The 25098-nt window shown below is 34.7% G+C and overlaps 1 protein-coding gene across 1 annotated transcript; it reads left to right on the top strand.

Moving 5' to 3' along the window:
- The first annotated feature begins 3967 nt into the window (after positions 1-3967).
- On the top strand, positions 3968-10687 carry LOC121427312. The gene is made up of 5 exons (XM_041623651.1): positions 3968-4000; positions 4364-4528; positions 5925-6074; positions 6528-6650; positions 10195-10687. The coding sequence occupies exons 1-5, from the start codon at positions 3968-3970 to the stop codon at positions 10423-10425; spliced, it is 702 nt and encodes a 233-aa protein (XP_041479585.1). The 3' UTR covers positions 10426-10687.
- The last annotated feature ends 14411 nt before the right edge of the window (positions 10688-25098 follow it).

The following is a 25098-nucleotide window of genomic DNA, read 5'->3' as shown; positions in this document are numbered from 1 at the left end:
TATACATTCTAATTCTTATGCATTACTCCGATTGATATTGTACTTTAAATTTGACTATGTATTGTCTCTTTGATTTTGTTGTGCTTTGTGAACGGAAAATTAATAAGTCTAATCTGATTAAATCATAATAGTTTTTTTAATTAATGTGTAATGATGTGTCTCTATTGAAATACGTTGTATCAACAAATAACTAATGCACTAAATCAGTTGTCAATCCAATTGCTTTAGTTCTTGGTAGACAATTTTTGAATAAACTTAATTTCATAGTAAACTATACAAAAGAACAAGTGGGGATATGACATCATCATGCCACCTAACATTGCCTAATGAATTTAAATGAAGACATGCCTACATCTGTTTCACCGGAATAATGCACATCATTAAAATTCGATAAAAATTTTGATCTCAAATTTTCAGCATTTTGCTGTTTGAATTTTACTCTATCTATTGACATATAGATTTAACAAAAATATTCAGCCCGGAGCATCCCTCTATTAAACTTTGATGAAACGCTCCTTTGAACGTTTTAACCGACGGACGTATCGCCCTTTCATTTCTGATAACATGTTGTTTCTTGTTTTCAAGAATTTGCGTTTTGTTAACAAAATCTGTGATGAAATAATTTAAATTTTTGACATTTTAACTTGTTTTAACGAAATTAAGACAATTCTTGATACCGAGAATTAAATGTATGATGAAAAGGCACCGTCAGAATGTACGCCGGCTGACTAATATACAGAGTGACAGAGGCGTCGATCAGGGGGGGGGGGGGGCGATCGCCCCCAACAATAAAAATATTGGGGGGGGCAAACATATCGTTTCCCCCAATAATTCCAAATGTGTGCAAAAATAAAATAAGATTGCAATGTTACACCGAAATCAGCAAGCGAGATTGATATACACAACTCATTCTTTATTTAAACTCGTGTTCAAAATCCGCTTTTCTGATTGGAATATAAAAAAAAATTCATCATTTCTGAAGCAAAAACTCATACTTTTCATGACTAAATAGGTAAATAGAATGTCTCCTTTCAATTCTAAACCTCAAATAACTCCTGCTTCGATTCGCAATAATCCTTTGTTGGATATATATCTTGTTCTTTATCAAAAAGTCCATATATATACTGTCAATTTGTTTCAGATCAAAATATAAACAATTTCAGCTCGTGCTTCGCGCTCACATCTATTGTTATTTTAGACACACATCTTAAACATTGGTACCAAAAATGCTTATAAAATATTAAGCTTTCAGGTCAGAATATAAAGAAATTTCAGCTCACTCTCGGCACTCGCATGATCTGTGTAGTGAGATATGTATCCTCATGAGTTACTACAAACAGGTACCTTTTTCCTGTTTTCAGTTCAGTATACTAACAAATTTCAACTCGCGTTCGCATTAATTTGTTGGTGAGATATGTGTCTCGTGTCTCTTTCTCATAAGTCATATGAGTCATATATATATATATATATAGTGTGTTTGTGTGTGAGTTTGTTTGTTTTGTGTGATCGAGGGCCTTTGAAACGTTGAGTCAGGAATTTGCCCCCCATCTGAAAAATGGATTGACGCCCCTGCCAGAGGCGTCGATCCTGGGGGGCAGGGGGGGGGGGCGATCGCCCCACCAATGAAAATATTGGGGGCAAACATATTATTTTGCCCCCTCCAATAATTCCAGATATGCTTAAAAAAAACAAGATTGTAATGTTCAGCAAGCGAGATTGAGATACACAACTCGTTCTTTATTTAAAATCGTGCTCAAAATGTCCGCTTTTCAAATTGGAATATAAATTTTTCATCATTTCTGTAGCAAAAACCCATACTTTTCATGATGAAATAGGTGAATGTAAATGTCATGTTTTCAGTTCTAAGCCTCAAAAGAACTCCTGCTTCGATTTGCAATCATCTTTTCTTGGATATATATCTTGTTCTTTATCAAAAACGTCTATTAAACTGTCATTTTTTCAGATCGAAATATCAAAATTTTCAGCTCGCGCTTCGCATTCGCATCTATTCTTCTTTCAGATACAAATCTTAATCATTGGTACCAAAAATTTAGAAATTCAAGTTTTCAGGTCAGAATATAAAGAAATTTCAGCTCACTCTCGGCACTCGTATCTGTGTAGTGAGATCTGTATCCTCCTCTTGTGTTACTACAAACAGTCTTAAACAGGCACGCTTTTCTTGATGGTGAGATACGTGTCTGTGTCTCATATATATATATATATATATATATATATATATATATATATATATATATATATATAGGGGAAGGCGGGGTAAGTTGTGACAGTTTTTGCTTTTTGCATGTTAGAATTGATATGATTAATAATCATGTCGAAATAAGTACCTTGCCTTGAAATTTAATTCTTCTGAAATATTTTCCACCTATATATAACTTTCTATCCCCACACTGAAAGTCATTGTGAAAAACGATGTCAAATGGCTCAACTTGCCCCATATATGGGGTAAGTTTGAGCCACCTTCTGGGGTAAGTTGAGCCACAAAAACTATGTACAAAATGTATGAGGGGAGAGCCAGCATATCAATTTTTTGTTTAAAGTCTTTTCACTTGCTAATTCTCTATAAATACTAACATCCTTCAAAAGGAAAAGAGCAGTCATGTAAATTCGCTAATTTCAGCCAGCATTTCAATTGATTTTTATGGTTTGTTTGTTTTTTAAGATACATTACCATAGGAATTACCATGGCTCAACTTGCCCCATGCTGTTTGGCTCAACTTACCCCAGTCCGAACTTAGTGCGATAATTTTGTATCCACACATTTATTATGCATCCATCATATAAAAGACTATGACAAGAATGAAGATCCATACCTGGACTAATAATGTTGTTATCATGTCTTTATTATATTTAAAGACATGTGGGTTTATAAAGCACTTATCTATTTCACACTCTTTTTTACTTTTTTGGCTGAAATTCATATTTTTCCCTCTAAAAAACTACTTTTTGTTTCAAAGTTGAAAACAATGTGGTGGGGTTAGGGGTTATGCTATGGGTCATCAATACATGACACCACCACAATGTCTGACTCATTCATTATTGGCCTGGGGCTGGTGGCTCAACTTGCCCCTATGCTCAACTTACCCCGCCTTCCCCTATATATATATATGTGTGTGAGGGTGTGTGTGTGTGGGTGTTTTGTACGATCGAGCGCTTTTGGAACGTTAATAACTTTGCCCCCCCCCAATCTAAAAAATGGATCGACGCCCCTGAGTCCTCTGCTCTCCCAGCTTAGACATTTAATGACGTCATTATCAAATCCTTCCGGGTTCGTATCAATCTGAGAGGCGTTATAATACTATTTTTAAATTGAACTTTATGATCACTTAAGTATAGCATTGCCCTCTTCATTCTTGAAGCTTTAATTTTATATAAAATTTGTCATATTTTGTGATTGGCAATAAATGCCTATACTCATGGGCGGAAATCCCAAGAGGAGTGTAGGGGTACACAATTTCAATTTCCCCCTACTATTTTTTGGTCTTTTTATGATGGAAAGAAATACATCATTCAAAATCGAAGTAATACATTATTTATGGTGATACCCTTTATTTATTTTTTTTTTTTGGGGGGGGCTTGTCAAATTTTCAGTCCCTGGTCCCCCTACCTTTGGGAAAAGATTCCCACCCTTGTCTATATTTTAGAGCAACTGAGATCTCTCAAAATTTATAAATGAGTTATCATTATCCTCTGTAAGCTATTTACATCTCAGACTTTGTTTTATTCTAAGCTTTATCATGATTGATCTCCTAAGTTCATAAGGAGATGGCTTCACAACCAATCACAACCCCTCCTTATTCAAATAACAAAATTAATTTATATAAATTAGTTGGAAATAAATCCTCGTTTGAGCATTAGTCTACAGAGGCTCTCCAGTGGGGTATAAGCAAATCAACACACATCAAGCAAATACGTGAATTGTCGAGTTCTTACCTTCATTATTCTGATTATGTCATCATCTGAGAAGATTATGGATTCAGAGGTGATTTCATTTGACAATTAAGTCAAAAATGTTTTTCTTCTTTTTATCATGGATTTCGAACATTATGTGTTTATTTTGGAAAGTAGATATTTTTTTGCGGTGATATAAAAGAGAGAAAAAAAGGAAGAGGAAGAAGAAAGAGAAGTAAGAAGAAGAGGAGGGAGAAGAAAAAGAAGTCAAAGAAGAAGGAGAAGAAGAAGAAGATTAAAAAAAAGAAGAAGAACAAGAAGAAGAAGAAGAAAAGAAGAAGAAGAAGAAGGATGGAAAGGAGGAGGAGAAGGAGGAGGAGAAAAAACGAAGAAGATATTATCATTATGATACTATTCTTTTCACCTTTTGTTGTTTTCTGGATATTCTTCTCAGCCAGCTAAACTTCATGCGATCTCATCTGTCATTGTCTCTATCATTGTTACCGTCGGGGTGATCGTTGCTACAGCTATCCTAGCCGGGGGTGACTACGGAAGAGGCTCGAACTCGTGCATGATCACGGATGGAGGGGCAAGTACCAAAGCTATGACTTCTAGCAAGGTAAATAATGTTTTGGAAATTATGTGACTTTATATTCACACGATGCCTACAAGGAAGATATATTCCTCTCTAAATCAATGAAATATGAAACATAAGACTAACAACGAGATGAAAAAAAGCAATGAAACAAACACAATATCTCGACTGTCAATTCTTCGAGGTTAGAAACCAGATGCCATATAGGCAGAATATTTTCGTTATTATTATTAATATTATTATCTTTGTTATTATTATCATAATTATTATCATAATCACCATCATCATTGGATGTATAGCGCTTTTATTAACTTTTTTGTTCAATTCAGGTGGCAGTAGATATATGGATTAAAGTCAAAGTGTTCTAATCCTTTCTCTAACGAGTACTGAAATCTTTAGGAAAATCCATATACTTTGTAAGCTCTGGATCCCTTTTCAAGAACAGTCTTTTGAGATGACCGCACATCCAGGTGTTATAAAATATAAACCATGCATGGCGTTTTAACATAACACCAAATTGTGTTAAAAATAACATACAAAGTGTGCGATGATCATGTTCATGTAACAGTAATCTAAAACCATGAATTTGAACACTGGTGTAAAATGCTCGTTGTGACCTTGTGTTAAAACTGGGGGCCGTTACATAAAGCTGTTCTTAAGATAAGAGCGACTTTAAGAACGACTGGTGAACTTTTCTTATACGCGCTTAACCAAATCGCAAATGAATATACCATGTACCACAAGGAAGGATCACCAGTCGTTCCGGGAGTCGTTCTTAAAGATCAAGTCCATCCCAGAAAAAGTAGATTTGAATGGATATAGAAAATTCAAACAAGAATAATGGTGAAAACTTCTTCGAATTCGGATGGAAAATAAGAAAGTTATGACATTTTAAACTATGGCCTATTTTCACAATTTCTTTTGTTTTTTATTGTTTGAATTATGTTCAATAGTTCATTTTTTACGGATTTAACAATTATGACCATCTTGTTTGAACCACAAAATGTTTAAGCAATCGAATATAATTCCACATGTTTAGGGAGGAATGAAACGTTGTTTGACAATGAGGAGAAAATTCAAATATTTCATATTTCATACAGTAAAATACAAAAGAAATAGTGAGTGGGTGCATGATGTCCCCTCATTTGCACACTGACCTGGTTGAGCATAACTGTTTCGTGAAATTTAGCAAAACTTTAAAATGTCATAACTTTCTTATTTCCGATTCGATTTTGATGATATTGTCAGTTTTATTCTTGTTTGATTTTCTCTTTAAATCATCTTTTTGTTTGGGTGGACTTGTCCTTTAAAGTCGCTCTTAATTTACGAACAGCCTTATGAAACACCCCCAGGTTTGAACACACCACTATTTGTGCAGTGTAAAATAACACCGTTGTTATAAACTTAATAATGTATATAGGCTAAAGATGTGATGATCATGAAGGGTGATGAAGAGATTGGTATGCAGACAACATGGTATGACTACAGCTCAAACACTTTACAGGCTGAGACACCATCGGGAACATCCGGGGATTTCCTCAATTCAACCATTGTCATTGATTACAACAGGGTAAGGAAAGGCGTTAATCCCGGCGGTCGGGTGGGGGGGGTATTCTCCCTTCTAGTTTCGATATTTTGTGCAGCATCGTAGAGTCTTCTCGTCCCCCTGAAGTGACTAGAAATTCGAAGAAAGTACGTGCTACGTATAATGAAGACATGTCATCAGCATGATCAGGGAGGGTGGGGTGAAGGAATTATGAGACAGAGAGAAAGATGGAGGAAGGAGATGATACATAAATAGTGAGAGATAGAGGGAGAGAGGGAGAGGGAGAGAGAGAGGGGGGGGGGGACTCGGGGAAACAAGCATATATAAGCACCGGGAAGACCGGGAAGACAAGTTTGAATTAAACAATGTGTATACGATAATGATCTTTTCACTAATCAATTAACAGATTCATGGATGAAGTTTCTTTATGCATAATTATGCAGTTCATTCTTTAATGTTATCATAATTTTTTTTCAGGAAATGATTTTTATCAGTATCCCTGATCGACACTCATGCTATGCATCTTCTCTGAGTGGGGATATGAAAGAAATGTCAGATCGATCAATTGAATTTTTGGGACGTGAACAGGATCATGAACAGGTAAAGAAAAGTACATGTAGTGTTAAACGTATATAGGCTCACGGTCAAACACAGTTTACAGAATTAAACAATAATGTATCAAGGAATTAAAAAAATGGAACCAGCAAAATTATCATGTTATAAAAAGCGTTATAACTGAACGCTCAATTATACGGTTCCCCTGTTGTTTTCATGTTCACAAAGATATCCAATGTAATTTGAAAAATGTCCAGTTATCAATATGTGCCGTAACATAGTCCCAGCATATGCTAAATAGATGTGCCCATTTTGAAAACTTTCTAAAAATATGTACTTTTCCAAAATATGCTGTGATATGGTGTACCACACTTTTACGAACTGTCTAGAATCTAGTTTCCCTTAGTTTTCATTTCAAAATATTTGTATAGACGTTTCTTCTGGTACGAAAATGTACATACATTGCAATCAACATTGCAATATAAAATCTTCGAACAAATAACGTACAAACGTAACAGTAAAATCAGGAAACCAAAAAATAGCCAATAGTAGATATTGACTTATAAATCACTCCAGCGAATATAAGCAGTCCTATATAGCCTAGTTTTATTTTTCTGAATTAAAGATTAAGAAGATAAAGTAAGAAGTGAAAAAATGGAGAACAAAGAAAGGAGTAAAGACATCCCTACACAAACCCACATCCTCACTCTATAGAACATCCCTTCTCCCTATACCAGAGCATCCCCCACTTCTGCATTATGACTTTTAAAAGCTTAAGAAACTACAGACAGCCAATGACGAAACAGAACTCTTTTCATATCATTTTTTAATCATTATATTGCTAGCATAGTTATGATCATGTCTTTTATCGTTAAGATTGTATAGATTACTCGTGTACACACATATCTTTCTATTTATTTTTTATTGTTTGCTTGTAAATAAAACAGTTCTAATTAGCTTCTTTTCTGGACCCCATGGAAGACCAGCAGTGTCGTGCCTGTCACAGCTGAATATGGGTTATCCAGCCGATTCCATTTTGTTGTTTCTCTCACCCTTATATATGTATGTATTTGTCTTTTTTAATGTATTCTGGATCGGAAAAATAAATACTATACTATACTATACTTCCTTTTAAAGGATGTTAGTATTTATAGAGAATTAGCAAGTGAAAAGACTTAATACCAAAAATTGACATGCTGGTTCTCCCCTCATACATTTTGTACATAGTTTTTGTGGCTCAACTTACCCCAGAAGGTGGCTCAAACTTACCCCATATATGGGGCAAGTTGTGCCATTTGACATCGTTTTTTTCAAAGGTCACGATGACTTTAAGTGTGGGGATAGAAAGTTATATATAGGTGGAAAATATTTCAGAAGAATTAAATTTCAAGGCAAGGTACTTATTTCGACAAGATTATTAATCATACCAATTCTAACATGCAAAAAGCAAAAACTGTCACAACTTACCCCGCCTTCCCCTATTCATGGAAAGGCCCCAGTCCGAATGTGCAATGAAGTGGAAATGGTTTTTGAAAGACACTCTGTTAATACTTTAATACTAGACTTGCCGATACGTTGGACGTCGTTTTACAAAAGCCTTCTCTCGAATGTTTTAAGAGTTGTTTTAAATATGCTGGTGGCTTGTTTTGGAATAGCCTTCCATCTGATATTCAAAATGCGAATTCTCTTGAAGTTTTTAAACGTATTTATAAATGCCATTATTTTAAAGCTGTCGTTTAATGAAATGATATGTTTTTTTTTCTTATTGACCGACCTTCTTTTATTTCCTTCTCCCCCTCCCCCTCTTTCTCTTACCTTCCTCTCTCGTCTTTCTTCTTTCTTTTATCCTGTTCTTCTTTTAGGTCAGACCACTTATAAATCTTTTTATATTGTGAGCCATTGTAGTTTACTACTTTTTAGAAATAATTTTATGCATTGTATATATTTTGTGTGTGTTGTCAGGACCATGATGTAAAACAGCTCCGGCTGATCATGTTTTATCCTTATCCTGACTAAACATGTTACAATAAAATAAATAAAAATAAAAAAAATAAATTTTGAATAATGTTGGTACACTCTTTGCTTGACTTGATCATTAAGTCAAGCAAAGAGTGTACCAACATTATTCAAAAATTATTTTTTTTTATTGTCTTGATCTTCCTCATTTCCTCTCAGAAAGATATCTTCTCTTTGATATCTGTAAGTCCAAAGTCACCGTAAATTTATTTATTTTGAACTTTTTGCTCCTGTCAGGTAAACAATATATTTTTAGATGTCGATGCAACGAAAGAAAACCTACTCTCTCCCACTTCTATCATTTGAAACTGTTGAATATGCTATAGCGCAAAAGCATGTTGGCAAGTGGGCCACCATTTTGAATATCGTATAGAGGCGATAAAAGCAGAAAGCTGTTGTGTTACGTGTTTTTTTTAGATAGGCCAAGTGCCTATAAATAAATCTTAAATAAATCTTTGTGTTTTGTTGTAAACAAACAGGGCCCTGTCTTACAAAGAGTTGCGATTTATCCGATCAAGCACAACTATGGACGGCCAGCCACGTCAACATCTCAATGCAAATTTGGTCAATTCTAGATAGGATATATAATTATTCTCTCATACATCATCCTCTTGGAGATTCAGTGTGATTTCTTTTTGTTTACTAAGGACATTGTGCAAATTTCTTGTAGAAAACTTATGTTATGGATGATTTTCTATACAGTTGAGATTGATTTGATCAATCGTAACTCATTGTAAGACGGGTCCCTGATGTCTATGTTATTTTGTTTTATATGTTAGACATAATATGCCAACGTCATTTCAATCTTACTATGTGATCCGTTATATCATGGATGTTTTGTTATCTTCATAGCCGTACGCAGACATTTTTCGCTGGGGGAAGGCAGCATGGCATGCGTAAACTTTTTCGAAAAAACTCAAAAGCGAGGGAGCGCTTTTGTCTTTTTTAAAGTGGAATCAAAGGATTTCTTGCATTCTTTTGTTGAATTTTGTGAAAATTTTCAGTAAAAAAAAATGCAAGTTTTCAAAATTTCGGGGGGGGGGGGCAACTGCACCCTGCTGCATTCGGCCCATGGTTATGTTTACAATGGATGAAGAAGATCAATAAAACATAAATTACAAAAAAAAACAGTTCATATCATTACCTAGTGGAAAAACGACTCCACCATTTACCCGAAATCATGAGCCTCCCATTTTTTCTTTTTGAGAGTTTATTCGAATTTAGGGCTATGTATTTCTACTATATTCAACTAGTGTTTCTTTAACCTCTTGGTTATTTGTATTCTTTCAACTTTGAAATACTAAACAATACAAACACTTGAAAATAAAAGACGATATTATTATGTTTCTACTTCGTTTTTCCAAAATGAGCATAAATCACTGAAAACAGACCAAAGTTATGTAAATCCTGAAATAATTCCATGTAACTATAGTAACATTCTGAATTGGGATTTCCTCGGTTTACTTTTTAAATTACATATACTAAGTCTTGGTCTGAAAAAATTATATTATTTCATGACCTTTACACATAATCATGCTTTTCGTTGTTGTTTTACCCCCCCCCATCTATTTAGGCAATCGACATAACAATGCACCGAGATATTGACATGAACTATAGAACGGTTGGCCTGATTCCTGCTGGATACGTAAGCAAAGCCAACGGACCAATCATACGCGCTCTTTGTATGGGGGCTGACTCCTATTGGACGAAACCGAGAATAACGTCAAGCGAGATTCGTCGTCGGGGAATCGGAATTTCTACCCGTATTTGTGTTTTCTTTATCTGCTTCAATTTGAGTTTCTAATTTCTTTCTTTAATTTCCTTTGGAGAAATTTAAACGTAAATAAAAGAAGGAAGAAAATGGGAGAGGGGCCGGCGGGGGAGGGGGTCAGGAATTGGAAATTAGAAAACTGTAATGCAATACCACAAACGGTCCTACACAGACCTACATAAAATAATTATGCTGTATGCAGTATTGATACCAACGTCTGCACATATTTACAAACTTAATTTACTGTAAACTATTGGATAATGTTAATTTAGCAAGTGCAAAGTTACGTTTATATACCTTTAATAATTCATATTGACTCTTGATAATTAAAGTTATTACTATCACATATTTTGGAGAAATAATGTGTTCATAGAAATACGGGCATTGGAATATTACTTATTCTTAATGTCCTTTATTTTCAGAAAAAATTTACTACTTTGTCAGTGCAGACTTTCTTACCAAATTTACTTTTGAAAATTGAATTACAAAGGACAATGTGCAATTATAAATGCCTCACTCTCGTTATTGCTTTCGACATCTGATAATCTAGAGTCGTTGTATCCGGTATACAATTTCATTTTCTTCGAATGTAACTATTAATTATGTAATATCACCTTTCCGATAGAAACCTACGGAATTAGTAACAAGCCCATTGTCTCTATTCCAGACAAGTGGGTATTCCCTGGTTATTAAATCTTGTGATTTATCAAGGGTTCCATGACATTTGCTCTGGCGACAATTGCTCTGCTCTAAATTCCTCACACTGATCGAATGACCAACTTCAACCCTGGGTTTAACATTATACCATACACTAAACCCAACCCTGTAAACAAACCCTGTTACAACCATTACTCTACAAGAAACTATAGTCTGGTCTGTTAGCGTCAAAAATGCCCTACTTGTGGACACGGTGGACAAAAGCATGATTTTTTCTCCAGACCTTTGTTTATGTATAAGAACTAAGAATGGGGTATGCTCCAAAAAATCTGGCTGCAGGAACAGTGAAAAAATGGGTGAAAATGTCAGAATTTATGAGTTCAGATTTGTCTGATATATAGACTAGCGCTAGTGCAAAACTCAATAGCAGTGCATTATTTTGCATTGAATTAGTTCTTGAATTCAGACCCTTTTTGAACAGATCTTCTGTTTGTCCTCGCATCTCAATGCACCAAATATCTGAATGAAGATGCTAACCAAGCCGAAGGGTGACGGTGGAGGGGGTTGAATGTTGGTGTGTGTGTACATATTTTGGTCTTGGGGTAAAGGTGTGCAATACACATTTTTTGCATGTGTTGGAAATTGTGTTGCCATGGTAACAGTGTATTATTGCAAAAATAAGGTAAAAATCTTGCAGTTAAAACCACTTCCTCTGTTTTTAACCGATTCTCATGAAATTTGGCACACACATTGGTCTTGAGGTGAAGATGTCTAAGACACACTTTTGTGTGTCTTTCAGAAATCTTGTTGCCATGGTAACAACATATCTGGTGAAAATTGGGGAAAAAACCTTACAATTCAAACTGTTTCATCAGTTTTCAATCAATTTTCATGAAATTTGGCACACACATTGGTATTGAAGTAAAGATGTACAAGGCACTTTTTGTGTGTTTCCAAAATTGTGTTGCCATGGGAACAACATATTATATGGCAAAATTTAGGTAAAAACCTTGCAATTTGAACTACTTCATCAGTTTGTTGTTGTTGTTTTGAACCAATTCTCATGAAAAAATTATGGCTCACACATTGGCCTTGGGGTAAAGATGTGCAAGAACCTTTTGTCAGAGAGTGCAATGTCTTGGTAACCACATTTAGCCAGAAATATGGGGGAAAACTCATTGTGGATCAGTCTACTTCTCAGTTTTCAGCCTGTGCTCATAAAAGTTGACACAAATATTCATTTTGGGTAAAGATTCATATTCAGTATTAAAAGGGAATCAAGCCTTGGTCATAATGTTGTGTGCATGGAAAAAGGAGAAAAAATAAGAATGGTGAAAGTTTTAAAGAAATCGGACAAGCAAAATAAAGTTATGGCTGCTTTGAAATTAAGATCCCTAAGGCTACTAGTATGTAGAATTCAAATTGGCAACTGGGTAAGTAAATTATGACAAGGGGTGAGGCTGCAAGGACAACTTTCCCATAGTTATCAGGATTTTTGGTTTTCTCCTAAATCCCTATTCCATTGGGGCCGTAATATAAACCCGTTAGCATGTTTTATGTCCTCATGAAAGAAAGATATAATTTGAAGAAAAACTTTTGAAAAAAGAAATTTTAGCTAATTAATTATTCCAGTACATGGAAGAGTGGTCCTTGCCTTCTTAAATCACTGTGACATCACACATGCGGTCAATTTGAAGTCTTCATGGGTATATTGATTACCAATGTTTATAACTTTAATATGTTCACAACTTTGTTATGGTTTGTCCGATATTGTTCAAACTTTGACCTATAAACTTGTCTGATTTTTCATTTTCCTCTAAAAACAAGTGTTTATTTGGGTTTGATTCCCCTTTATAACGTCATATAATAGCGCAGGGTATTAATCATCTTCAATAATATTTATAGGCTTTGGGGGAGGGGCGGAGAAGGTCCTTAAAAACTGACAACATAAAAATATAGAAGGTTAAAGGCCATGACCATGAGGAACTTAAACACTCTTAAAAAACACCCCTTACATTTTTTTGTTGGGGGGGGGGCTTTAGAAAATTGCCACATAAAGATTAAAATGAAATTATAACAACTAGGAACTTAACCCCCCCAAAAAAAAAAAAGGGAAATCCTTTACACTTCAGCATATTAATTTAAAGCCTCAAACATTCTGCTTTGAAAAAAAAAAGTTTCCGGTGTCCAATTAATCAATGTTTTATTTGAAGCATGAAGCAGGGGCTGCCACAGAAATATACTGAAAAAATTAAATGAAAGAAAATATAAGGCTAAAATCTATTGTGCACATAGGTATATTTTTGATATGGTATGTTACTGAGTCATGGATTTGCAAGTGAATTTCTAAAACAAGTGCAGATATTTTGATATATATTTATATTTCTATAATAATTAGTTGCATGATTAAAGGTACACTTTAAAATGTCAGAAAAAATATACTTAGAGAGAGACAGGAAACAGAAAGAGATGGCATGGTGAAGCTCAAAATCAAGAGTGATGTGAAAGTTAAAAAGAAAGAGTAGGAACGGAATATGAATATGAATAAAATACTGAGTAGGAGAATATAAATAAACAATGGTTAATTGGGTACTGTAAACAAATTTTTTATCAAATCAGAATGCATTAAGCTTCAAATGAATGGTCTGAAGTGCAAAGGACTCTTCTTACCTTTGAAGGGGGGGGGGGCATTTTCTGCTAAAAAGTATATCAGCCCCCTATTTTTTTCGGGGGGGGGGTTAAGTTCCTAGTCATAATCCTTTAACTGTAATTTTAATGAGGTCATTTTCTAAAGACCCCACCCCCCGCAGAAAAAGAGTAATGTCTAGCTTTAAAAATGCATTGACCCCTGAGGGACAAAGGTGCTGTCTGGTTTGAGCATGGGGAAATAGAACTAAAAGTGGTATGGGGAGGGGTGCACATCTTGGGGAGGTGGAACTAAGGTTTGGAAAATCAGCTGTTGAAAGTACAAGGGGTACACATTTTGTTTTGCTTGCCAGTGTTGGAACTCCTCTGCTTCAGCGGAAGGTTTCATAATTATTCACCCAGTGTACCTCCAGCCTATATGCCCTTAAGGGGATGCGTTTTTTAAGAGTGTTTATCATTTTTATGTTTCTAATGGCCACTGCTTTTACCTTTGATGTCAGATTTAAAGGACTAATCCTGCCCCTTCCCCCCAAACCCAGAAATATTAATGAAGGTGATTAATACCCCACATTTTAATGCAGAGAAGACATTTAGAATTTAATATGAATCTTTACCCTAAGATGAATATTTCTTCCAATTTTTATGAGCACTGACTAAAAACAGGGGAAGAAGTTTGATCCACAATAAGTTTTCCTACATTTCTGGCTATCATATGTGGCTACCCTGGTAATGCACTCTCTGACAAATGCAAAAAAAAGGTTCTTGCACATCTTTACCCCAAGGCCAATGTGTGAGCCAAATTTCATGAGAATTGGTTCAAAACTGATGAAGTAGTTCAAATTGCAAGTGTTTTACTAAATTTCGCCATATAATATGTTGTTCCCATGGCAACACAATTTTGAAAATGCACACAAAAAGTGCTATGTACATCTTTACTTCAATACCAATGCGTGTGCCAAATTTCATGAAAATTGATTGAAAACTGATGAAACAGTTTGAATTGTAAGGTTTTTTCCCCAATTTTCACCAGATATGTTGTTACCATGGCAACAAGATTTCTGAAAGACACACAAAAGTGTGTCTTAGACATCTTCACCTCAAGACCAATGTGTGTGCCAAATTTCATGAGAATCGGTTAAAAACAGAGGAAGTGGTTTTAACTGCAAGATTTTTACCTTATTTTTGCAATAATACACTGTTACCATGGCAACACAATTTCCAACACATGCAAAAAATGTGTATTGCACACCTTTACCCCAAGACCAAAATATGTACACACACACCAACATTCAACCCCCTCCACCGTCACCCTTCGGCTTGGTTAGCATCTTCCTTCAGATATTTGGTGCATTGAGATGCGAGGACAAACAGAAGATCTGTTCAAAAAGGGTCTGAATTCAAGAACTAATTCAATGCAAAATAATGCACTGCTATTGAGTTTTGCACTAGCGCTAGTCTATATATCAGACAAATCTGAACTCATAAATTCTGACATTTTCACCCATTTTTTCACTGTTCCTGCAGCCAGATTTTTTGGAGCATACCCCATTCTTAATTCTTATACATAAACAAAGGTCTGGAGAAAAAATCATGCTTTTGTCCACCGTGTCCACATAATTCCGCTAACTGACCAGACTACTAAGCGAGGAGCAATTATTATCGCAGGAGCAGTTTGAAATGGGTGCGATGGAGCAAGATGGAGACAGGAAGCATTTTGAAAATACTTCTACCAATGAAGTTCTATTTGATCATTATTGTTATAAGCTACAAACTATTAATTTCATTGCTTAATACTCTGTAATGGTTTAGAATAAGGATTGTGAACTCAATGATCAATGAAGAATGCTACATATCTGATCAATAAATCAAACTGACCCCCAATCATAAAGACATATCTCAGTGTTTACAGGCTTTACAGATCATTTTTACAATTATCTACATGAACTCATAGAAAGAAAATAAATGTTTCAAGGAAGATTGCAATCAAAGTCACTCCTGGTCCGATTCGCAATCAGTTTTATGATGCTCGCTCGTTTTAGGATAGTTTCTGATGAGTTGTAGAATAGCATTTTAAGGAATTTAGAAGATATGACATTTAGAATGAAAATTAAAAATGCAATAACTGTTATTCTCTGATGGATTATCGCCAAAACTCTCACTTCTATCCCTACTGTAAAGAATACAGTATCCTTAAGTGTGTGCCACAGTGTGTGCCACAGTGTGGATCACAATGTGAAATCATCTTCACACTGTGAAATATGAACATTTCAACAGTGTGAATCACATATTCATATAGTCGACAATGTGAACACGCTATGTACAGTCACAATGTCGAGGTGTCCACAGTGTTGAATTTTCACACTGTTAAATTTAAGCATTTTAACAGTGTGAATAATATTTTCACACACTCTTAAAAGGATGGTCCAGGCTGAAAATATTTATATCTTAATACATAGAATTCACTGAGCAAAATGCCGATTGAAGTTTAAAGTTTAGCAATATTTTGTGAAAACAGTCGTCATGAATATTCATTAGATGGGCTGATGATGTCACATCTCCACTTTCTGTTTTCTTATGTTATTACATTGAATCATAATTTTTTCATTATTTCATAATTGTGTAAATAATATGTCTCCCTTATAATGAAACAAGTTGCATCAATAAATATCTAATGCACTAAATCAGTTGTCAATCCAATTTTTTTTAGTTCTTGGAGGAAAAAAAATGAATAAACCTAATTTCATGTAATACAAAAGAACAAGTGGAGATGTGACATCATCAGCCCACCTAAGAATATTCATGACGACTGTTTTCACAAAATTTTGCTAAATTGTAGAATTCAATAACTTTGTTATTTGTTGTCCGATTTTGATGAAATTTTTCGGAATTTTTCTCAGTGAATTCACTCTATTCATTAAGCTATACATACTTTCAGGCCGGACCATCCCTTTAAAAATGTTGGGCGACGTACTCTGGATAGTTTTCAACCAATACTGTATAGTTTTCACCCACAGCACACATTATTGGTTTAAATCTACCCGGCATTGGATAAAGTTTTAACCAATCGCTGTGTGAACAGTATGTTACCCAACATTTTATAAGAGTGTATAGTCAACTATGTGAACACACTGTGATCACTGTGTGTGATACTGTATTCATTCCAGTAAGGATGCTTCTTGAATTAAAAAAAAAATGTTTTTATAACTTGAAATCAGGGTGAAATAAAGGGCAAGTACCCAACATAAGAAAAAGTTGAGTTATACATAGAGAACTGTCAATAAGACAGTGACAATTTCATCAAAATTGGATGTGGAATAAAAAAAAAGTTATGACATTTTAAAATTTTCGCTTATTTTTCACAAAACATTTATACACAACACTGCAAGTGAGAGAGTTGATGATGTTACTGATATACTATTTCTCTTGTATCAAATTGTTGAAATTATTCCATATTTCACTTGTATTAACGAGAAGGATGAGAGATACGGAAGAGATGATAGAGGGAGAGCGAGAGAGGGAGAGAGAGAGAGGGAGGGGGGAGATGAAAGGCCATACCATGCCGAGAGCCTGCAACATCTTGATTCATCTTTTAATCTTCAATCAAAATAAAAAGAAAAACATTTGCTTTTAACTATAAGCAATGTTATAAGAGGTCCGTTATTGTTTTGAATATTTTTTCTGTTTATGTGACCTCAGTGCTTAAACGGTTCACAACATGTTTAACTACTGTATTATCTTAAATATTAAAAAACATCTGTAAGGGGCCGACTATATTTCTGTACATCTCTCTCTCCCAAAATAATTTCAGGTGCACCTCCCGAGTAGCTAAGTCAAGAGATTCAAGTTTCAAATTTTATCGATCAAAACCAACAAACATTGGATGGTTCTCATTTTGACAAATACTTTTATTAACAATTACAGTCAAACACAATTAAATATCAATCACATACACAGATATAAATGGGAAAGTGAATGGGGGATGTCAACACTGATCATTGGTAATAACCTCTCAGTAAAGATGTCAGTGGATATGTATGATTCTTTCTTGTATGCATTACCTGAAAGGGAAAATGAAAGTTTTTTATGAGAGTGTAGTTGCGTGCCGAGAGCAGAATATTAATGATGGAAAGGAATTGATGACTTAATCACCGACGGTGAAAGTGATACACTCATTCCCGAGGTGATTTAAATTTATCTTACCAAAGCGAAGCTGAATTAATAAATTAAGTTGATTTGATTGGCTGATATAATTTTACTTGTTTTAAAAATTGTGCATTTGTTATAATAATTTGTATGAAACGGTATTCTAATAAATAGGCCAAAATAAGATAATAATTTGTTTGCTTGTCCTAAATTATGTTTGTTGAAAGAAAATCTTTTATTTTTTATTTGCATATGGGCGACTCCACGTTCAATCACATTTCACTTTTACGTGTCTTTTCTGATACTTGGTTCTGTCAGTTTTACAGGGGTGAGTCTTTCTGTCAAGTTTATACTATCAATTTATCTTGACAACCAATGCTTTAAAACAATACATACAGAAAGGTGTGTATTTTGTGGACGACGTCCCCAAATTCGGTCAGTCGTATTACACAAAAAGGACATGGAAAAAGTGACCGATTACTTTTTAATAGTTCTTTCAGATATTAAAACACTTTTAGCGATATCAATACCTGCAAAACATAACTCACATAATTATAGAAGTCTCAAATAAGACATTCGAATTTTGGGAGAAAAATTTAGTTTCTTTTGTAGATAGAAAAACTCCGGTCAGTCGCATTACACCGGCACCCGGATTTGACATTTTTAACCCTTCCCACAACTTATATTTGAAAATTTTCTTTTAATAAGATGTCAAATGATGACCTTCAGATTATCCGACTGAAAGTATTACAAAACAAACAGTTTCTATAAAATTGAAATTGATAAAAAAAAAGAGTTTTAATTGATTTCAATTTTTATAGAAAACTGTTTTGTTCGTTTTGGGACTACATAATTATATATATATATATATATATATATGTGTGTGTGTGTGTGTATATAGCAGTCAGAGAGAGAGAGAGTTGCCAAAGCTGTAGTACGTGTATAACTTCACACAATTGCATACTTTCTCCTATACGTGTACTGTATCAAAGCAATAGCTTTGATCCAGCTGAGGCATGGCGGCTTGTCATTGTTCAAAACCCAACTTCACCCGACAAAGGAAATTATACTTCGTATGGTGTCGAGAATCTGTCTATCTGACGGTCAATCGGATCCGGGTCGCCTCGCCACTAGCCCGTCTTTGTGGTCTAGTGGTTAAGACCCGGCGTTCAAGCTGGGGCCCCGGTTCGATTCCCGGCAGAGACATTTTTTCGGCATCACCAATTTTTCCAAAAGGGTAGATAGCTCGGGGGAACCTTGATTGAAGCTACGCCTACCTTTGTTCTCTTCATCCATTTCTGTCACACAATATATATATTAAAAGCCCTGGGAATTAATAAATATACAACATGTGGGTAATTTTTTCACATACAATCTTGGGTTTGGGTCTCATCTATCCAATGAAAATAAGATTTTTGACAGAATGTATAAATTGTGGTACGTTATTATTTATTGTGTATATTAATGATTTTCACTATTCCTCTGATATTTTATCGTTCATTTTATTTGCAAATGATTCAAGTTTGTATTATTCCCACAGAAATCCTGAGACCCTTTTAAAAACAGTTAATAGTGTACTGAGGAAAGTCACTTTGTGGATTCAAGCAAAAAATTATCTCTGAATTTGCAGAAAACAAATTACATGCTTTTTAGCAACACGATTAGAGAAGTTCCAGGTGATGTTATATTTAATTATGTGTTAATAGATAGAGTAAAGACGACCAAATTTCTGGGGTTGCATATAGATGAAAAACTGATTTGGAAAACCAATATAAATCATCTATGTTAGACATTATCAAAAAATTGTGGTGTAATATACAAATTGAAATCCTTTTTCTCTACTGATATTCTTTGTATGATGTATTCAACACTAATTCTCCCTTATCTCAATTACGGTGTTCTTGCATGGGGTAATTCTCTTAAAACCAATCTAGAAAGGATGTACTTGATTCAGAAAAGAGTTTTAAGAATTGTTTGTAATGTTAACTATCGCTCGCATACTACCCCACTTTTTTATGAGCATAGGATTCTTAAATTACAAGATATCTATGATTTTCAACTTGGTACTCTAATGTATGCATACAATGCAGGCATCATGCCACCAGCTCTGGTCACAATGTTCATGAAAAATAGTGACATACATAGCTATTATACACGAAATGCTTCTGCATTCCACTTACCAAAGTTACATACAAGTTTTGCTTTTAGGACAGTTGTAAATACAGGACCCAGGTTCCGGAACTCTCTCAATTCAAATATTAAAAAATCGGTAAGCATTTATACTTTTCAGCGTGTACTTAAAGGTTATCTTCTTAATTGTTATTTGTGAGTTGCTCTAGGTTAAGATATGCTTTTTATACTATGTTATTTTTTAATTTTGGAGCCTATAAAAACTGTATATAAGACTGGAGAATGTTATGATATATCATGTATATCTTGTATCTTGTCTAACTGGATTCTTCTGCAGAGGGTCAGCCCATGTTTTTTTTCCTCTTGTATTCTTTTCTTGTGTATCTTTTACCTTTGTCATGTTTTGTTTTTTTATTTTACTATTAGTATTTATACATACGATGTTCCTCTTTTTTTCATGCCATGTTATCCATACTTATTTCTTCTTCCATCATATATCCCTTAATTATATCATATTGTTGTTAGTTTATTAGACTTCATAATTGTACATTCAAGCAATTTATTCTATTTTTTTTTAGTGTGTTTTTTGTCATTGATTAGTTTTAGTTTGTCTTTTTTTTGGTTTTATTGTTGTTGCTTTTTTTAGTTGTTTTTTCTTTTGTATTTTTAAGGATATCACATGTACACACTGAATACTATTTAGTCATGTACTTGAAACAAAGGAGACCCTAGCCTTACAAGCCTTGCTTTTTCAGGGGTTCTCCTTATCTTTCTCTCAATACGTAATTAGTTATTTGCTGTGTTTCTTTTTTTCTCTACTGTAACAATGATTTATGGTTAATTGATTTTCATTTGTAGAATGTGAAATCACTCTTGTAAGATAAAATGTATGTGCAGACAGAAAGACGAATAAATATCTTATATCTTATATCTAATGTTACACTTGAGTGGGTACTGTCCATTTTTGTAAAGCTCGCAGAAATCGGTTTGCGCAGAAATGCTCGTTTTTACGCTGTGTAAAGGGAAAGGGCGAAATCAAACTTACCATGCGAAACATTTCTCATACATTTCCCTTGCACTTTTAGTCAATTGAAATAAAACGGATTCATTCAAGTATTTTGTTACAATTTTGCCACCCAAACTGAAATTTCAACACTTAGTACGCACAATCTTTACCCTTTTTTGTGCTGGATCTGAGGACATAACTGAATCTGTACAAAAGTTTACAATAGACATCTCCATCATTTTTTCACTAAGTTTGTATAATTTAAAGTGGGTTTACATTTCATTTTTCATTGAATACTTGTTTCTCCACACTTTTCCCAAGCTTGGCAATGATTAACAAAATGAAAATGAAGCCCAAGCCATTTCATGTAAATCACAGCTCAGTGTAAAGCAAATAACGTCTCGATGGCCTCGCTGTGTGGGGAGTGCATGGGGTGCAATTCACTCTTCGAAGCGTTTTGGGCAAGGAAACAAGTTCAAAGAGCTAAAAATATATCATCAAATAAATTTTACTAGCTAAATTCCACGTGTTCTTCATGATTGAGGTCTACTTTATTTGCATAACTATTTCAAAGTTATGCGCAAATGATTTTCACTAACTTTTCAAAAGTAAGTGGTGCTCACTCAAGCGGAGATATTTTCCCATAGTTTTATCGTCATTTGCTTAAATGAATCTGTACCAATGTTAAAATGTGGAAAAATCTTCCGGATATTACAAATATATAATTTTACAGGATTTTTTTAGTGTAAACTTTTCTTTGATACGCACTATATATATATATATATATATATATATATATATAGAAATAGTCTGCTTCGGCATAAGGAATAAAATAATCATAAAAGGTATAGTAAATGCCGTAGAAATAAAATCATAGATTTTAAAAGGAGCATAGCTCTAAAAAATGAAAGGTAAAGTCACACTCTTCGTCAGTGCCCATGATGTGACAAAAAAGAGAATTCAAAATCCGTTTCTGAAACAGTCGTGAAAAACACGTCTGTTCATGGGCATACGGATTGTGAAACTCACCTTTCAAAGAAATCAATGCGCTGAAGATGGAGGAAGCGCACTGTAAAAGACGCATCTAAAGACGCGTTGCCATGACTGCAAGATGACAATGGCGAATCTCCGGCTCCAAAACAGGAAAATCTGAAAAGGGCCTCACCGCCAACAGTCGAAGTTTAGCAGTAAAAAGTACCTGAGTAAAATAGAAATAGTCTGCTTCGGCATATGGAATAAAATAATCATAAAAGGTATAGTAAATGCCGTAGAAATAAAATCATAGATTTTAAAAGGAGCATAGCTCTAAAAAATGAAAGGTAAAGTCACACTCTTCGTCAGTGCCCATGATGTGACAAAAAAGAGAATTCAAAATCCGTTTCTGAAACAGTCGTGAAAAACACGTCTGTTCATGGGCATACGGATTGAGAAACTCACCTTTCAAAGAAATCAATGCGCTGAAGATGGAGGAAGCGCACTGTAAAAGACACATCTAAAGACGCGTTGCCACGACTGTTTCAGAAACGGATTTTGAATTCTCTTTTTTGTCACATCATGGGCACTGACGAAGAGTGTGACTTTACCTTTCATTTTTTAGAGCTATGCTCCTTTTAAAATCTATGATTTTATTTCTACGGCATTTACTATACCTTTTATGATTATTTTATTCCATATGCCGAAGCAGACTATTTCTATTTTACTCAGGTACTTTTTACTGCTAAACTTCGACTGTTGGCGGTGAGGCCCTTTTCAGATTTTCCTGTTTTGGAGCCGGAGATTCGCCATTGTCATCTTGCAGTCATGGCAACGCGTCTTTAGATGCGTCTTTTACAGTGCGCTTCCTCCATCTTCAGCGCATTGATTTCTTTGAAAGGTGAGTTTCACAATCCGTATGCCCATGAACAGACGTGTTTTTCACGACTGTTTCAGAAACGGATTTTGAATTCTCTTTTTTGTCACATCATGGGCACTGACGAAGAGTGTGACTTTACCTTTCATTTTTTAGAGCTATGCTCCTTTTAAAATCTATGATTTTATTTCTACGGCATTTACTATACCTTTTATGATTATATATATATATATATATATATATATATATATATATATATATATATATATATATATATATATATATATAAATATATATGTAGTCCCATAATTTTTCTTGTATGATTCCGATTCCCCTTTAATGAGATGCGTAAGTAAGAAAAAACAAGTGGAATGCCTCTGGCCGTCTCACCTGCATCACGCGGTTCAATATAGCAGCAGTGCTGACTTTGAATACTCTAACTCGCACAAGATGTTCAGTGATACATGGTTACTCTTATGTCCACTTTTTATGAACTAGACCAATAAACTTACAGAGATATGATGGTTATTCAACAAAAAACCCCAACATGGCCAAAGTTCATTGACCTTACATGACCTTTGACCTTGATCATGTGACCTGAAACTCGAACAGGATGTTCAGTGATACTTGATTACTCTTATGTACAAGTTTCATGAATCAGATCCATAAACTTTTAAAGTTATGATGGTAATTCAACAGATACACCAATTCGGCCAAAGTTCATTGACCTTTGACCTTGGTCATGTGACCTGAAACGCGCACATGATGTTCAGTGATACTTGATTACTCTAATGTCCAAGTTTAATGAACTAGACCAATAAACTTTCAAAGTTATGATGGTAATTCAACAGATACCCCGATTCGGCCAAAGTTCATTGACCCTAAATGACCTTTGACCTTAATCATGAGACCTGAAACTTGCACAAAATTTTCAGTGATGCTTGATTACTATTATGTCCAAGTTTCATGAATCAGATCCATAAACTTTCAAAGTTAAGATGGGAATTCAACAGATATCCCCAATTCGGCCAAAGTTCATTGACCCTAAATTACCTTTGACCTTGGTCATGTGACGTGAAACTCATGTAGGATGTTCAGTGATACTTGATTTACCTTATGTCCAAGTTTCATGAACTAGGTCCATATATTTTCTAAGTTATGATGACATTTCAAAACCTTAACCTCAGGTTAAGATTTCGATGTTGAATCCTCCAACATGGTCTAAGTTCATTGACCCTAAATGACCTTTGACCTTGGTCATGTGACATGAAACTCTAATAGGATGTTCAGTAATACTTGATTAAGCTTATGGCCAAGTTTTATTAACTAGGTCCATATACTTTCTAAGTTATGACATCATTTCAAAAACTTAACCTCAGGTTAAGATTTGATGTTGACGCCGCCGCCGCCGTAGCCGCCGCCGCCACCGCCGCCGTCGGAAAAGCGGCGCCTATAGTCTCACTTTGCTTCGCAGGTGAGACAAAAATTGTGTCTAATCCTGTAATTCTGTTCCCCCTTTGTATTTATGAACTTCTGTATGAGTTTTGATGGAAATTTTTGAACCAGATTTGAAATAGAGCCTTTTTCTCCTTTTGCTTTGAATCGATATACTTATCTCTTCTTTTTCTTGTTTCTCTTTTCTCGGGGGGGGGGGGGGTGAATATTTCAACATGTCTTGGTAACAAGAACCTTCTTCAAACGATGGCCATATAATGGCAAAATTTCGACTTTCTTAATCTCCCGTTCTCTATCATCTAATCAAATACAATGCTCTCTTAACTTCTTATTCAATAGTACCACCCATCTTATGGCACAGTCACATTTCCCCTACAGCGGCCGTACGGCGAATAAAAAACTGTCATTTTAACAGTTTTTGTACCAGCTTGTGGTCTTAATAAACACATAGGGGAAATGTGAATGGGGCATTATTCATTAGCGTTATGCATTAGAAAGCTCAATTATGAAATCGATGTAATACATGGTTGCCCAAATATGATATGGCTGAAAATTATAGACCAGTTCGTAGTTACTTCATGGACAATTTTGGTCAAATGACCTTTCATTTCTTTCATTATGAGAGACAGATTTCAAAACAAGATATTACGTAAGCTTGCCTTACATAGCAGGATGAAGAAATTGAATAGACCAGGTGAAAAGAACAGCACACCAATGAACACTTTATGAAGGTATTTGTTGCATTAATCCTACTTTGAATGCATATCATAGCATGTTGCACAATGTACTTGGCAAACAGTGAAATACCAGTCGTTCGTGG

The sequence above is a fragment of the Lytechinus variegatus genome, chromosome 14 (assembly GCF_018143015.1).
Source record: "Lytechinus variegatus isolate NC3 chromosome 14, Lvar_3.0, whole genome shotgun sequence".
NCBI classification, from domain to species: Eukaryota; Metazoa; Echinodermata; class Echinoidea; order Temnopleuroida; family Toxopneustidae; genus Lytechinus; species Lytechinus variegatus.
The sequence above is the reverse complement of the archived record's forward strand: the minus strand, read 5'-3'. Positions and strand labels throughout refer to the sequence as shown.